This window comes from Jaculus jaculus, chromosome 8 (genome assembly GCF_020740685.1).
Source record: "Jaculus jaculus isolate mJacJac1 chromosome 8, mJacJac1.mat.Y.cur, whole genome shotgun sequence".
NCBI lineage: Eukaryota > Metazoa > Chordata > Mammalia > Rodentia > Dipodidae > Jaculus > Jaculus jaculus.
In genome coordinates, this window is record NC_059109.1 from 46,273,191 (window position 1) to 46,290,844 (window position 17,654).

General features: G+C 43.7%; 1 protein-coding gene across 2 annotated transcripts in view; it reads right to left on the reverse strand.

Moving 5' to 3' along the window:
- The window catches only part of Depdc7 (DEP domain containing 7), a 35,562-nt gene extending 31,306 nt beyond the window's left edge, over positions 1-4,256 (reverse strand). The window contains exons 1-2 of one of the 2 annotated variants that reach the window (XM_045157173.1): positions 4,141-4,251; positions 1,133-1,185 (exon numbers count right to left, since the gene is read on the reverse strand). Coding sequence is in view for 1 of the 2 variants with exons in the window: in XM_045157172.1 (XP_045013107.1) it covers positions 4,141-4,213 (73 nt within the window). In the remaining variant the exon portion in view is untranslated. Of the gene's footprint in view, positions 1-1,132; positions 1,186-4,140 lie in introns of both variants that reach the window. The other variant, XM_045157172.1, reaches the window with a different exon arrangement.
- Between the last annotated feature and the right edge of the window lie 13,398 nt (positions 4,257-17,654).

The window sequence follows — 17,654 nt, forward strand, 5'->3', positions numbered from 1 at the left end:
AATTCTCAACAAAATACTGGCAAAAACGATACAAGAATATATCAGAAAGATCATTCACCCCAGAGATGCAGGGATGGCTCAACAAATACAAATCGATAAATGTAACAAATTAATTAAATGGGCTGAAGGATAGTAATCATATGATTATCTCATTAGATGCAGAAAAAGCATTTGACAAAATCCAACATCCCTTCATGATAAAAGTCCTACAAAGAATGGGAATAGAAGGAACATATCTCAATATAATAAAGGCTATTTATGACAAACCTACGACCAACATAATACTAAATGGAGGAAAACTTGAAGCTTTTCCACTAAAATCAGGAAAAAGACAAGGATGTCCACTGTCCCCACTTTTATTTAATATAGTACTGGAAGTCTTAGCTATAGCAATAAAGTAAGAGACGCACATAAAAGTGATACAAATTGGGAAGGAAGAGATCAAGTTAACATTGTTTGTAGATAAGCTTCTATACATAAAAGACCCTAAAGACTCTACCAGCAAACTGTCAGAGTTGATAAACACCTATAGCCATATAGCAGGATACAAAATAAACACACAGAAATCAGTAGCCTTCCTGTATGCTAACAACAAAAACACAGAGGATGAAATCAGAGAATCACTCCCATTCACAATTGCATCAAAAAAGTAATAAAGTACGTTGGAATAAACCCAACCAAGGAAGTGAGGATCTCTACAATGAAAACTTTAAAACACTCAGGCGAGAAATTGCAGAAGACACTAGGAAATGGAAAAACATCCCTTGTTCTTGGATCAGAAGAATCAATATTGTGAAAATGGCAATCTTACCACACCCAATCTACACATTTAGTGCAATCCCCATCAAAATTCCAATGGCATTCTTCACACAAACTGAAAAAAGAATGCATTTGGAAGCACACACACACAAAAAAACCTCAAATATCTAAAACAATTTTGAGCAACAAAAATAAGGCTGGTGGTATCACTATACGTGATTTTAGCCTATACTACAGAGCCATAGTAACAAAAGCAGCATGGTACTGGTGCAAAAGCAGACATGTAGATCAATGGAACAGAATAGATGACCCAGATGTAAGTCCAGGTAGCTATAGCCACCTCATCTTCAACAAAAATGCCAAAAATACTCACTGGAGAAAAGACAGCCTCTTCAGCAAATGCTGCTGGACAAACTGGATATGTATCTGTAAAAGGATGAAAATAGATCCGTATCTCTCTCCATGCACAAGAATTAAGTCCAAATGGATCGAAGACCTTAATATCAGACCTGATACTCTGAAAGTGCTAGAGGAAAAAGTAGGGGAAACCCTTCAACATCGTGGTCTTGGTAAAGACTTTTTGAATATAACCCCAACTGCTGAGGAAATAAAACCACTAATCAACCACTGGGACCTCATGAAATTACAAAGCTTTTGTATAACAAAAGACAGTGTGAGTAGAGCAAAGAGGCAACCTATAGAATGGGGGAAAATCTTTGCCAGCTACACATCTGATAGAGGATTAATATCCAGAATATACAAAGAATTCAAAGAATTAATAATATGACATCAAACAACCCAATTAAAAAATGGGCTATGGGCTGGGCGTGGTGGCGCATGCCTTTAAACCCAGCACTCGGGAGGCAGAGGTAGGAGGATTGCCATGAGTTCAAGGCCACCCTGAGATTCCATAGTGAATTCCAGGTCAGCCTGGATAAGAGTGAGACCCTACCTCGAAAAACCAAAAAAAAAAAAAAGGGCTATGGAAAATAAAAATATTTTTTAAAAATGGGCTGGAGAAACAGCTTAGTGGTTAAGGCATTTGCCTGCAAAGCCGAAGGATCCCAGTGCGACTCTCCAGGATACACATTAGCCAGATGCACAAAGGAGCACATGCATCTGGAGTTCATTTGCAGTGGCTGGAAGCCCTGCCATGCCCATTCTCTCTTTCTCCTTCCCTCTTTCTCTCTCAAATAAATAAATAAAATACATTTTTTAAAAATGGGCTATGGAATGGAGAATGGAGTTTCAAAGGGGAAAGTGGGGGGGAGGGAGGGTGCTAAAACTAAGGCAGCTGTGAGTGAGGGAAAAAAAAATCTATATTACTGAAACCAAGATTGCAACACTTTCCTGGATATTGTCTTTGATAGTCCAAAGTTTATTACCCTTCCATTTGGCATTAGAGACATGCTGATGGATCCAAACTCACCTCTGGAAAGAAGGCTTATCATAAGTCAAAAAATCTCTATTAACAAGAACTCTGGGACATGCTAAAGGAAGTGTGAGGGGAAGCAGGCATTGGCCCTGCTTTGGCTCACACAGATCAAGAGACAGCATATGGGAAGTGCTCTGAGCTCCCTGGGAAAGTGACACCAGGCAAACTCCAAGAATTAGGTTACAGTATAAAGGGATAACATGATGACATACCACTTTCTTCTTTGCCTATACTAAAATGAGTATCTGAAATTCTGGCTGGCATTTGGCAAATAAACTTTATTTCTTCTATGTAAGTATAAGTCAGATGTCTGGTCATGACAGCCCCTTTCAGGTATGAGACAGTTACTCTACTAATCCCTGGAAAAGGGAAAGTACAGAGCTCCTGTTGGAGCACACAAAGGAGATGGCAAGCAACCAGAACCTCGGGCTCCCATTACCTTGCTTACGAGGACTGACAAGGCTGTGGGAGGTGGAAGAGGGATAAAGCAATACCAACAGGTATGGACTCCAGGTGCAGAAAATAAAACCAGTGAGAACAGACAGTGGACCTGTGCCCACCACACCTGGTGTGGAAGACAGTGTTTTTTTTTCCTTTTATTAAAACCCCACTAACCTTTATGTCAACTCTGCTCAGTCTACTTTATTTTTGATACATTTCCTCACACCATCTAAGAACATGTTCACAAATGCCCAGAATTTACATTTCAGTTGTTAGAAAGGACAGGGCACCATTTCTTTTTAGGTGAAATTTAGAAACCTCATTTACCCCAGGAAGAGCCTTAAGATTTCTCAAAAAAAATATTATTTTATTTTATTTTTATTTGTTTATTTTGAGATAGGGTCTCCATCTAGCTCTGCAATTCACTATGTAGTCTCAGGATGGCCTACACTTCATAGTGATTCTCCTACCTCGGTCTCTCGAGTGCTGGATTAAAGGCATGTGCCACTATGCCCAGCATGGCGAGATTTCTCAATTTTCATTGTCATTTGGTTTTAGATTTCCCAAATGCTTTATTCTCTTCCCTTCACAAGTTAAATCAAGATAATACTACGTAGCCTTTAAGGGAGAGCAGAATGTGGTTAATCTTTTGCTTCTTTTTCCTGGTAGAGTCTCCTCTAGGCCAGGCTGACCTGGAATTCACTATGTGGTCTCAAGGTGGCCTCGAACTCACTCTGATCCTCCTACCTCTGCTTTCCCAGTGCTGGGATTAAGTGTGCACCACCACACCTGGCTGTGGTTAATGTTATAATTTGTCTTTTGAAAGGCACATATGTTCTCAATCATAATTTATAATTAACATTTTGAAGATTAAAAGGAACAGTAATTTAATTATTAAGACAAACACAAGAGTAGGACCGCTGAGATTCACCCATTTAAACCTAGAGGAAGCAGTCACTGTTTCATCACTGGTTGGTAAAAGCTTTAGTGAGATTGGAAACCAATGCCTACAACCCTCACATTGCAGCTGCAGAAAGGGATAAAGGTTCTATCTTATCCAAGCAAAGCCAAAAGTTATCTGACTATCTTCAGTCATCAGACCCACCCTATTGACTCGATGAGAGCTATGACGAGGACAGAATTTTGGAGCTGATCTTGTGGTTCCGCGCATTTGTTTGTCTTCAATGATCACCGTCTTTACTTCTCAATATCATGTAACTGTCAAAAGTGGCAAGATCAAAATCCCATGCGCTGCAACACTCCTCTCCCCTGCTCTGGGTCGCGCACCCTCTGGACTCTTTCCTCCCCGCCCGAGGAACACAGTGGTCCCCTCCCCCGGCCTGCGGCCCTACTGTGCAGCCAGAGCAGAAAGCGCTGCAAACTTCCCACCAGTCGTCGCCTGGCCCGCGGCGCGCGCGCGGACGGAAGCGTGGGGAGTGATTGAGGCGCTGGGCTCCGCGCGCGGCGTGTCCCCGCGCCACCCGTACCCGGTCCCGGGCACCTACCCGGAGGCCTCTGCGTCGGGCTGTGCTGGGCAGAGAGGTTGAGCGCGGCCGCCGTCTCCCGCACTGTGGCCATGGCCGGGACCGCCGGCTGCCCTCCAGGACTGCCGGACTCTGCACCGTGCGCGCCCTCAGCCGAGCCCGCGCCGCCAGTTAACCGGCCGTGGCCCCGCCCCTCCGCACGCCCCGCCCCTCCGCGGCCACGCCCCCTCCCGGGCCCGGGCCTTCAGCTGGGCTCCTCCCCTCGCCCGGGCCCCGCCCCCGGCGGTCACGTGCCTTCTCCCCAGGCATCTACCCGGCTGTGGCCGGGGCGGGTCACTCGCGAGCGGGGGAGTGGGGTCCAGGTAAATTGTATTCCACCGGGCGTGGCCCTTGGAGTGGCTGAGTTCAAACACGTCCCGGAATGCCAACCCTTACCTGCCCGGTGTCCCAGAGGCTTCCACCTGGAGCGCCTACCTGGTCAGGGAGTTACCTGTGCCCATCAATCCGTGTCCCGTCCGAAGCAGAAACGCTCACACGTATGCCATAGTAATAGGCGCATCGAGTCTGTCACACAGGTTCTGATCTGTCCCCAGCTTGCAACGTCTGCAGGTCAGAGGAGGGCCGCGGCCACAGGCCACGCATGAGACTTCCTGCCCAAGAAACCTGTGTGCGTTCTACATTGTCTGCTGGGATGGTGCTGGGAAGCACTGGTTTCTTGGGAAGTCGTGGCAAGGGTATATCTGGAAGGATAAACAGTCTAGGTGGACAAAACCCCTTTGGCAGATGCTTGCTCTTTTTAAAAACTATGTTTATTTGCTCTCTTTCTGATCATCTGGGAACTTCCAGCTGTGGGTGAGTTTTTCCCTCCAGGGGCTCGGCCTAGGCCTTAGCAGGCCCCTACTGGAGGGCCCCCTAGCCCTTACTCTCCCCATGGGTTCTTTACCTCCTCCAGCTCCCCACATGGCAAGAGCTCCTTTCTTTTTTCTTTCCACGCTTCTTTTCCAGCTCCATCTGGTCACGTGGACTCCTGAGCTACACGTGACCCACATGGGCTTTTAGGCTTCATGTGGTGTACTTCCCCACTTTATCGCCTCTTATCTTCCAGCCTTCCCCTTTCCCACTCCTTTGTAAAATCTGAATTAAATATGGTATTTTTAAAATGAAAAAAATATGTATTTGCAACCAGAAAGTGACAAGAGAGAGAGAATATGGGCATGCCAGGGCCTCTGGCCTCTGTAAACAAGCTCTATATGCATGCGTCACTTGTGCATGTAGCTTTATGTGGGTACTGAAGAATCGAACTTACATCATTAGGTTTTGCAGGCAAGTGCTTTAACCGCAGAACTATCTACCCAGCCCGCCTTTTTTTTTAAGTATGGGAATCCCACAGTTGTTCTGAACGTTTGATACATATGTAATAAATGAAATGTCCTTAGGATGGTGGTTATGTGATCTCTCTCAATGATCATTAGAATGGTGCTTTGGTGTTTATATAGAAGTTACCTTATTAGAAAAAGCTCTTCTATGTGGTTGTGGCAGACAGCACCAGCGGTGACCCTAGCCGCAGGCTTAGTGAGTGTGATTGATCAGGACAGGTGCTGTTCCTAAGACTGGGAGAAGCTCACTATGGCCTTTTCAAAATGTGCTCTCGCCCTCTGTTGGTAGTCATGGCCAACCTCAATCAAGTTCCAGGCATTTTCTTTGTAATTGCTCAGTTGCCTGTTGCTCCAAATGATTCACCTCAGCTCTGTTTTCAGGTCCCAGGGCAATGGTTAACTTTTGTCTCTCCCACGCTGTATGCCTGAGTGATCACACAAGGCCATCCTCATTTCTTGGAAAATGATTTCGGTAAAGAGATCTTGACCTTGACAAACACTAACATTGGGTCTTTTGAAAGGCAGGTTAGCTCAGTGACCATTTGGATGTGTTACATATCATTTTTCCCCCCCAGATAGGGTCTCGTTCTAGCTCAGGCTGACCTGGAATTCACTATGTCCTCTCAGGATGGCCTTGAACTCACAGCGATCCTCCTACCTCTGCCTCCCAAATGCTGGAATTAAAGGCGTGCGCCACCACACCTGGCTCTGTTACATATCATTTTGATGAATTTTTCAAAAGAAGCTTGTGCACTATGTGTCTACTTCAGTCGTCAATATGTTATTTAGCTGATAGGAAGAACTTCACTTTATCTAAACTAGTCTATAATCAAACTTGCCTGAGCCAGTCAAAAGATAGAAAACAGAGCAGAAAGTTTATGATTTCACTCATCTGGCACAAGCCGAAAGAAAGAAAGAGAAAGAAAGAAAGAAAGAAAGAGAGAGAGGGAGGGAGGGAGGGAGGGAGGGAGGGAGGGAGGGAGGGAGGGAGGGAAGAAAGAAAGAGGGAGGGAGAAACTTCTGTTTTCCCTAACAATGTATGACAGTGATGAGTGAAAATCTTTTTAGTTTTGTTTATTTTTGCAGAGTATGGCTACAGTTCAGGAACTCTATATGCTAGCAAGTGCTGTACCACTGAGCCACACATCCTCAGTTGTTATTTTATAAAGGTTTTTTTTTTTTTTTTTCCTTGTTGTGAGAAGTGTCTTCTTTGTTGCCTCAACTGGCCTTGAATTCCTGGGATAAAGTGTTTGTCCTGCCTCTGCCTCTTGAGTAGCTGGGACTACTGGTTCATGTCACCATGAACTTTTTGTTTGTTGTTTTTCAAGGTAGGGTCTCACTCTAGCCCAAACTGACCTGACATTCACTATGTAGTCTCAGGGTGTCCTTGAACTCATGGCAATCCTACTTCTGCTTCCTGAGTGCTGGGATTAAAAGCATATGCCACCATCCCCCCCCCCCCGCCTTTTTTTGAGGTAGATTCTCACTCTGTAGTCCCAGGCTGGGCTTGAACTCACACTGATCCTCCTACTTCTGCCTCCTGAGTGCTGGGATTAAAAACATGTATCACCACACCCGGCTGAACACTTTAAGACTGAGTAAAATCCGGCCCATTTTGTGGAGCACATCCCTGGAATTACAGAAACTGACTCTTGGATTTGTTTGCCCAAGTGAGCTAGCTGCCTCTAGGAGCAGCGCTTGAAAGAAGGAAAACTGACCCCTGGAGATGTTTAAACCAAGGCTGAGCTCAATGCTTCTGCTGCCGCCGATGCTTTGATGTTTCTGCTGCTGTAACTTCTGCTGACAGGCACTTATTGGTCATGTCACTGAACAGCAATAAAACACAATATGTGAAGAATCAGTAGAACATGGGCAAAGGGCAGGCAACGTGAATAAGGGCAAGGAACTTTTCAGTTTAAATAATTCTTTACACATTTGGCAAAGGAAGGGACTCTGGATCCACAACAACCACTTACTTCCTTCACAAACACAAGCCCACCTGTTGTCTTTAACAGATCTGCAGACAGTGCGTTACTGACTGTGATGTCTTCAATGACATGGTCAGCACTTCTCATACATGTACACTTGCTCTGGGCCAGAAGTGCAATGAGTTCACTGAAGAAGCAGAACAAAGGGCATAACTTAAGATCAGCCAGCATCTCTAAACATTGCTTGTCAATATTGGGTCATCTGTGCTTTTTAGGCCAAAGGTACATGAAGGCAGAGGAAGTCTAGTCGCATTGCTTTAGGCAGGTGAGTTACATGTAAGATTTCACTTTTAGAGCTGGGGGACTAGTTCAGTGATAGAGTACTTAGTATGTACAATGCACAGATTTCCATCCTTAGCACAACACACACACACACACACACACACAGATTCTCTTTTCAAATCATTGGATATATGTACCTAGAAGTGACATCTTTGGATTATATAATAATTTTCAAAGTATTTTTATTTATTTATTTATTTGACAGACAAAGAGGGAGAGAGAGAGAATGGGCACACCAGGGCCTCCAGCCACTGCAAATGAACTCCAGACACATGCGCCTCCTTGTGCATCTGGCTAGTGTGGGTCCTGGGGAATGGAACCTGGGTCCTTTGGCTTTGCAGGCAAATATCTTGAACACTAAGCCATTCCGCCAGCCTAATTTTCTTTAATTTTTTGAGGAACTTTATATTTTCTATTTTCCATTCTCAGGAGTGTACAAGGGCCAACAATTCCTCCACATCTCTAACACAACAATATGCAAACTTGTATATTGTTAATGATTAGTGGCTCCTAGAATCCTTGTTCCAATTCAATGCCAGTGATGGAATGAATCTAAGACTCTGTGCATGCTAGGTAAATGTTTTACCACAGCGCTATACCGCACAGTCTTGTGTAGCCCAGGTTGGCCTGAAAGTTGTGATCCTCCTGCAGCAGCTTCCTGTGTGCTGGGAGTAGAGATGTGTGCCCCCACACCTGGCTTGCTGTTGAGAATCTTTTCATAAACTTGTTGCCTATTTGTATGTTGTTTGTTTGTGTTTTTGGTGTTTTGAGGTAGAGTCTCACTTTAGCCCAGGCTGACCTGGACTTCATTATGTAGTCTCAGACTGGCCTTGAATTTACAGCAACCCTCCTACCTCTGCCACCAGAGTGCTGGGATTAAAGGTGTGCGCCACCATGTCCAGCCCTTGTATGTTGTTCTTAGAAAAATATTTGTTCAGGTGTTTTGCTCATTAAAAAAAAATATTCCATTTATCTGCAGTGTCACTTTCCAAAGATTTTATTTATCTGCATCCAACCAGTCTGAAAATACTGAATAGAAAGTTCCAGCCAGGTGTGGTGGTGTACACCTTTAATCCCAACACTCAGGAGGCAGAGGTACGAGGATTGCCATGAATGAGGCCACCCTGAGATGACATAGTGAATTCCAGATCAGCCTGGGCTAGAGTGAAACCCTACGTTACCAAACAGAAAGAAAGTTCCAGAACCAAACAATTCACAAATTGTAAATGACACACACTTTTTCTTTTCTTTTTCTTTTTCTTTTTTTTTTTTAGGTAGGGTCTCACTCTAGCCTAGGCTGACCTGGAATTCACTCTAGTCTCAGGGTGGCCTTGAACTCACGGTGATCCTCCTACCTCTGCCTGCCAAGTGCTGGGATTAAAGGCGTGTGCCACACTCCTGGCTTTTTTTTTTTTTTTTTTTGAGATAGGGTCTTGCTCTAGCCCAGGATGGCCTGTTATTTACTATGTAGTCTCAGACTATGATCTTCCTACCTCTCTGCCTCCTGAGCACTAGGATTAAAGTTGTGTGCCACCACACCTGGCACGTTTGCTGGGATTAAAGGCAAGTGCCATCACACCTGACCAACACACACTTTTGAGAAATATGAGGAGTCTTGTGTAGTTCCCCTGTTCTTGACGTGAATCATACCTTCTTCCTGTGAATCACATTGGATACTATTTCTGCCCAGTAGTAACTCAGTACTTATCTGGGTTATCAGACCATCTGCATAGTATTGTACTGTTGAGGAATCATTATTTTATTCAGTAATGGTCCACAAAACACCACTCTAACAGGATTTGGTACTAGTTGCAGTTTCTTGCATCAACTAGGAGTCTTGGGGAGGGGTTGTACCATCAGCCCTGTGGGAAAGTGGGGACTGCTGTAATACAGCCTGTCCAGTTTTGTCTGGGTTAGTATGTACATGGTGTATTAGTTTCCTAGGTCAGACATAACTTGTACGACAAACTTAGTACCTTAACAGAAATTGCTTTTTTTACATTCTGGAATCCCAATGTCTAAAACCAAGGCACAGCACCATATACTCTTTGCAAAGTCTCTTGGGGAGAACTCTTGTCTTTTGTTCCTGGTGGCTCAGATATTTCTTGTCCTGTGGCTGTCTGCCTGTATTTCTACATCACCATCCCTTCTTTCTCTCCCCTTATTTGCGTCTCGAGAAAGCCCAAAATGGCCTGGAATCTGGGGTAATTCTCCTGCCTCAGCCTCCCAGTTGTTAGGATTCCAGGCATGAGCCATCATGCCTGGCACTCTTCCATCTTTTGAATTTATTTTGTGTTTATGGGTGCTCATGCCACACACACATGTGGCGGTCAGAGGACATCGTCGAGGTATTTGGAGGTGTCTGTGCTCCTTCTTTGAGATAGGGTTTCTTGCTGCTGCAAACAAATTACCAGATTATAAAATTGTCAGACTAGCTGGCCCACAGGCTTAGATCCTCCTGGCTCAACAAAATGCTCAATGTAAGCACACTGGGCTTTTTGTATCCAGCTTTATGTAAGTGCTGGAGAAATAGGCCCAGGCTGGCAGGCTTTGTAAGCAAGTGCCTTAACTGTTGAGCCATCTCCCCAGCATGTCTCCCATCTTTTATTTTTATTTTATTTTGTTTTTACAAGGTAGGGTCTCACTGGACACCAGGCTAACCTGGAATTCACTATGTAGTCTCAGGGTGGTCTTGAACTCTCTGCAGTCCACCTACCTCTGCCTCCTGAGTGCTGAGATTAAAGGCATGTGCTACCACACCTGGCTATTTGAGAAAAAAAAAATATATATATATATACACACACACACACACACATACATACATATATATGTATGTATGTATATGTGTGTATATATGTGTGTGTGTGTGTGTGTATACAATATATATATATATTGAGTTTAGGGGCTGGAAGTACAGTTTAGCAATTAAGGCATTTGTCTGCAAAGCCAAAGGACCCAGGTTCAATTCTCCAGGACCCATGTAAGCCAGATGCACAAGGGGACACACATGTTTGGAGTTTGTTTGCAATGGCTGGAGCTCTGGCACACCCATTCTGTCTCTCCCCCCCCCTTTCTCCCTTTCTGTCAAATAAATAAAAATAAAATATTTTTAAAAATATTCAGTTTAACTTACTTATTTGAGAGAAATTGAGAAAGAGACAGAGAGACAGAAAATGAATATGGGAGTGGCAGGGCCTCTGCATATGAACTCCAGACGCATGCGCCACCTTATGCATTTGGCTTATGTGGGTCCTGGGAACCTGAACCTAGGTCCTTTGGCTTTGCAGGCAAATGCCTCAAATGCTAAGCCATTTCTCCAGCTCGATCTTATTCTTTCAAATGAGATCACACTCATAGGGATGCTAAAGAGATCACTAGCATGGGAGAACAGTAAGGTAAGTAAGCTGTTTGAGTTAGGTCCTCACCAGAAAAGATTGCCAGCCTTGGTCTTGGAGGAATTACGCACTGGTAAGGGTAAGTATGTGTAAGACAGCAGTCTAGTGGTTCTAAAATCAGGTGGTACATGCCTTAATCCTAGTACCTGGGGTGGGAGAGAAACTGGAGGATTGCGTGCTTGAGGACAGTCTGGGTTTCATAGAAGACCCTGTCACAAGACAGAAAAGATAGTCAAGGGCTAAGGAGACAGCTAGATGGATAAAGTCCTTGCCATACAATTCTCATTACCTGAGTTTGGATCCCCACGTAAAAGCCAGCAGCTGCGGTGGTCTTTTGAAACCCTAATGCGTCTATAATGTGGAGGGAGACAGAGGCAGAATTTCCCAGAAGCTTGAAAACAGTGGTGAACGGTAAGGTTATCTCAAGTGAGATTGAAGGCAAAGATAGACCTAAAAGTTGTTCTCTGAACTCCACACATGCCCATACTCATATGAACAGGCACACACACATACACAATAAATGAAGCAAAAACACAGTAAAAACCAGGTGTGGTAGTGCATACCTTTAATCCCAGATTGGGAGGCAGAGATAGGAGTTTAAGACCACCCAGAGACTACACAGGGAATTTCAGGTCAGCCTGGGCTAGAGCAAGACCCTACTTTGAAAAACCAAAAACAAAGCTGGGCATGGTGGCGTGCACCTTTAATCCCAGCACTTGGGAGGCAGAAGTAGGAGGATTACTGAGTTTGAGGCCACACTGAGACTATATAGTGAATTCCAGGTCAGCCTGAGCTAGAGTGAGACCCTACCTTGAAAAAAAAAAAAAGAGGGAGGCTGGAGGGATGGCTTAGCAGTTAAGGCATTTACTTGCAAAGCCAAAGGACCCAGGTTTGATTCCCCAGGACCCACACTAGCCAGATGCATAAAGGGAGCACATGCCATCTGGAGTTCATTTACAGTGACTAGAAGCCCCAGCACACCCATTCTCTCTCCCTCCCCCCCCTCTTTCTTTGTCAAATAAATAAAAAGAAAAACCAAAAAAATAAAAAATAAAAAGTAGTAAGACCTTTCCATTAATAATATTCTCCACCCCCCATCAAACTACCTACATTAAACCAAAGAATGTTCAGAGTTTAAAAAGTTTCTTGCCTTGGGGCTGGAGAGATGGATTAGCAGTTAAGGCGATTGCCTGCAAAGCCAAAGGACCCAGGTTTGACTCCCCAGGACTCATGTAAGCCAGATGCACAAGAGGGAGCATGCATCTGGGCTTCATTTGAAGTGGCTGGAGGCCCTGGTGTGCCCATTCTCTCACTCTCTCAAAAAAAAAAATTTTTTTTTCTTACCTCACCTACAGGATGAGCAGACTAGCTTCATGTGACATGTCTGAGAGCTCATGTAGTGGAGCAGGAGCAGAAATGAGCCAGGCAGTATGCAGTTTTTTTTTTTTCTTTTTCTTTTTTTTTGATTTTTTCAAGGTAGGGTTTCACTCTAGTCCAGGGTGGTCTCAAACTCATGGTGCTCCTCCTACCTGTCTCCCGAGTGTTGGGACTAAAGGCGAGCGCCACCAATCCTAGATATGCGTTTCCATCAAGCCTTCCCTGATGCTCTCCAAGTACATACACTCCCTGCAGAGCATTGTGCTCATGGGAACTGCACCTAAGACACATTTAAAATGTTTTTAATTCCATACCTAATTTAAAAAATGTTGCTTAAATAAAAAAATTAATTATTTATGAGAACTGGGAGTGGTGGCACACACCTCTAATCCCAGCACTTGAGATGCAGAGGTAGGAGGATCTCTGTGAATTTGAAGACACCCTAAGACCTCAGAGTGAACTCCAGGTCAGCCTATCTCGAATCCCCCCCCAAAAAAACCCCACATTATTTATGGAACAGGAAAGATGGCTAACTTGCTAAATTAAGGCACTTACCTGCAAAGTCTAATGACCTGGGTTCGATTCCCCAGTACCCATGCAAAGCCAGATAGAGTGGCACATGTATATGGAGTTTGTTTGTAGCGGCTAGAGGCCCTGGCACACCCATTTTTCTCTCTCTGCTTCCAAACAAATAATTTTAAAAATTATGTGTAGCTGGGCATGGTGGTGCATGCCTTTAATCCCAGCACTTGGATCACTGAGTTCGGGACCCCCCCCTAAAAAAAAGTGCTGATATTTTATGAAAGAAATGCTATGAGCCAGGTGTGGTGGCGCACACCTTTAATCCCAGCACTCGGGAGGCAGAGGTAGGAGGATCGCCGTGAGTTCGAGGCCACCCTGAGACTACATAGTGGATTCCAGGTCAGCCTGAGCCAGAGTGAGACCCTACCTCGAAAAACCAAAAAAAAAAAAAAAAAAAAAGGAGACCCAGCATCCTGCTGGTGTTGGTGGAGCTCCTCAAAAAAAAAAAAAAAAAAAAAAAAAAAAAAAGAAATGCTATGGCCATTGTGTCTTTTTTTTTTTTTTTTTCCTCTTGTGCAGGGAGCTCAGGGCCCAGATAAAATCCCTGTCTTGGTGCTTGAGATCCTCCAGATAGAATAATAAGAAAGTCAGGAAAACTTTTAAAATGGCCTAGGAAGATGGCTCATTGGTGAAAGGTACTTGGCTTGCCAAGCTTGCCAGCCTGGGTTCAATCCCCCAGCACCCATAGAAATCTACTTACAAGTCAGACTCATAGCTGTCAGAGACAGTCTCACAAAGGGTGGATCAAAGATAATTCTACCCCCCACACTTGTGCAATCACCTGAGCACACACACATAATTTTTTTTTGTTTGTTTTGTTTTGTTTTTCAAGGTAGGGTCTCACTCTAAACCAGGCTGACCTGGAATTCACTATGTAGTCTCCGCGTGGCATTGAATTCACAGCAATCCTCCTACCTCTGCCTCCTGGGATTAAAGGCATGCGCTACTGCACCCGGCAGCACTATTTGATATCCCAACTCTTCATATAGACAAGTTGTACTTACTACTTCTATGATTTATGACTTAACTGCAAAGTCCAGTATTTTTCCACTTTTACTATAGCTTTTACTAAAGCTATTCACTATGGCTTTTCCTTCATATATCCAGTTATTCATCACATCTTTAATATGTGATATGCTATGTTCCAGATGGCACACTAGATGCTGGCAATGTAATGACAGGAACCAGCAAGACAGCAACGACCAACCATAACCAATGTGGTCAGTGCCACCCTGGAGGCTCATAAGTACATGATATGCTCAGAGGACAACAACTTAACCTGGTTCCACAGAGGGAGAAGGATAGTAGGCAAGGCTATAAAACTGAGACATGCTCCTCAAAACTGGGCCACAATGAGGCAACTGGCAAGAGGAATAAGGAGTGACTGTAATAAAGAGGTAATTCCTTATAGTCCTAAAGGACTGTGAAAGTCAGCACACCACAGAGATACGTGCACATCCATGTTTACTGCTGCACTGTTCACAACAGCTATGAAATAGAACCAGCCTAGAGGTCCATCAACAAATGAAAATGTAAGAAAAGTAGCACATACACACAATGAATTTTTTTTTTTTTTTTTTCAAGGTAGGGTCTCACTCTGGTCCAGGCTGACCTGGAATTAACTCTGTAGTCTCAGGGTGGCCTCGAACTCATGGCGATCCTTCTACCTCGCCTCCCGAGTGCTGGGATTAAAGGCGTGTGCCACCACGCCCGGCCACAATGAATTTTTCATCTGAGAGAAAAATGAAATCATGCCAGGTGTGGTGGTGCACGCTTTACTCCCAGCACTCAGGAACAGAAGTAGGAGGACCACTGTAAGTTCAAGGGCACCCTGAGACTACATAGTGAAATCCACCCAGTTCAGCCTGGGCTAGACACTACCTCAAAAAAAAAAAAAAAATGTTGCTAGTTAGAATGTAATTGTCCCTCAACCCCTAGCATCATGTTTGTGATTAAGCCTCATAGTCATCCAGCTGGTGACAGCTTGGGAGGTGGAGCCTTGTTCTTGTTCAAGGACATGTCCCCTTGCTAGAGCTAGCTTACTTAGACTACTTCCTTTCCCAGTTATCTTGCTGGGGCTATTTTTCCCGCACTATAATGAAGTATTCTTGCGAGACTAAGCTGCTTTTGGTCAGGTGTTTTGTCCTAACAAGATAACTAATAACATGTGTAATCTAGATTTATACATATATGTGTATAAAAAGGCCAGGCATGGTAGAGTATGCCTTTAATCCCAGCACTTGGGAGGCAGAGGTAGGAGAATCACTGTGAGTTTGAGGCCAGCCTGAGACTACATAGTGAATTCCAGGTCAGCCTGGGCTAGGGCAAAACCCTACCTCCAAAACCCAAACCAAGCCAAACAAATTAACAAAAAAAAGTTAAAAGAGGAGCAATATAGGGGAGGGAGATGGAAAACATGTGACATGAAAGCAGAAGAAAGGGTGGGGACCAGCAAGAGAGGGGCACGGGAGAGGGGGAAGGCAGTGGGTAAGGAAGCATAAGAACAAAACATTATATATGAAAGAAATGCTATGATGAAAACAGTTACTTCGGGTTCTAACTTCAAAACTAAAGGAGGGCTGGAGTGATGGCTTAGCAGTTAAAGTACTTGCCTACAAAGCCAAAAGACCTAGGTTCAATTCCCCAGTACCCACATAAAGCTAGATGCACAAGGTGGCAATGCATCTGCATCTGGAGTTAGTTTGTAGTGGCTAGAGACCCTGGTGTGCCCATCTTCTCTCTTTTTCTCTTTCAAATAAATATTAAAAACGACAACAACAACAACAACAAAAACTGGCCAGGCATGGTGGTGCACGCCTTTAATTCCAGTGCTTGGTAGGCAGAGATAGGATGGCTGTGAGTTCAAGGCCACCCTGTGACTACATAGTGAATTCCAGGTCAGCCTGAGCTAGAGTGAGACCCTACTTCAGAAAAAAAAAGAAAAGAAAGAAAAAAAAAAAAGAAAGGAAACAGTGCATCACATACCAATAGATAAATGTACCTGCCTTTAGTGTGAGAACCAGTCAGCTCTCAACAACAGGTGTACACATAACTAGAAATCACCAATAATCCAGATTCTGACTTGACTTTGGGATTATGCTTTTCATTTGCAATTAACATGGTTGTCTCTAAAACCTAGGAATCCACTTAAAACTGTGCACAGGAAAGGGCAATTGACATGCCATGCCTGTGACTCTTCCCACAAAGGAAATGGGAGGCATGTTTTAGGCCAGTACCAAGACTTACTAGGTAGAGGTTTTGTCTTTACACGTTTTCACATTTGTTTTTCCAGGTAGGGTCTCACTCAAGCCCAGGCTGACCTGGAACTCACAGTAATCCTCTTACATCTGCCCTCCTAGTGCTGGGATTAAAGGTATGTGCCACCATGCCCAGCCACTAGTTTTCTAAATAAGCGTAAGTAGTTTTTTCCTCTTTCTACTCATAATCTATTTAAAAAATTTGATTTATTTATTTCAGAGGAGAGGCAAAGTGAGAGAGAGAGAATGGGTGTGCCAGGGCTTCCAGCCACTGCAAACGAACTTCAGATGCATGCACCACCTTGTGCATCTGGCTTATGTGGGTACTAGGGAATCGAACCAAGGTCCTTTGGCTTTGCAGGCAAGCACCTTAACCACTAAGCCATCTCTCCAGCCCCTATTTTTTTTTTTTCTTCCTAAGGTAGGGTCTCACTCCAGCCTAGACTGACCTGGAATTCATTATGTAGTCTGAGCCTCCTACTTCTGTCTTTCGAGTGCTGGGATTAAAGGTGTGCACAACCACACCCAGCTTGTTTATTTATTTATTTTTTGTTTTCTAGTAATAAACTGTTTCTATTTGGAAAAGAAATGGGTGTATTTTCCTGGAGAAGGATTGGGTTAAATTACTGAGCTTAGAGAACTTTGAGATATGAAATTCATTTAAATATTAAAAACTAAATTTAAATAAATACTAGTGGAATGAGACAATAGTAAAACATTAACAAGATAATTTAAGAACTACCCTTTAGGTCTGCAATATCGATAACTGAATATTTTTCATAACATGTGGAAAATATTAAAATGCAGTTTCAAAAACCAGTGTAGTTATAAAACAGGAGTTTTGGGCTGGAAAGATGGCTTAGCCTAAGGAGGTACAGTTCCTCAGTACCCACATAAACCAGATGCACAAGGTGTTGCATGTGTGTAGAGTTTGTTTGCAGTGGCTAGAGGCCCTGGCATACCCATTTTCTCTCTGCCTCTTTCTCCCTCTCTTAAATAAGCAAATAAATAGAAATATTTAGAAAAAAAACAGGGGTTTTACAGAATTTTTAAATACTTTGACAGACAAGTGAGTAAAGATTTTTCTGTGTAAAGTACAGGAATAAAAAGCCACTATTTTGAAATCCAAACTAGTTTACAAGACACTAAATGTTGACAATAACTCCATTTGAAAAATTAATTAGACTGGAGAGATGGCTCAGTAGCTTGCTTGAGATGTTTAATGCTTTTAAATATTTGATGAAGGTTACGACACAGCATTAGAGTAAAAGGACTCTG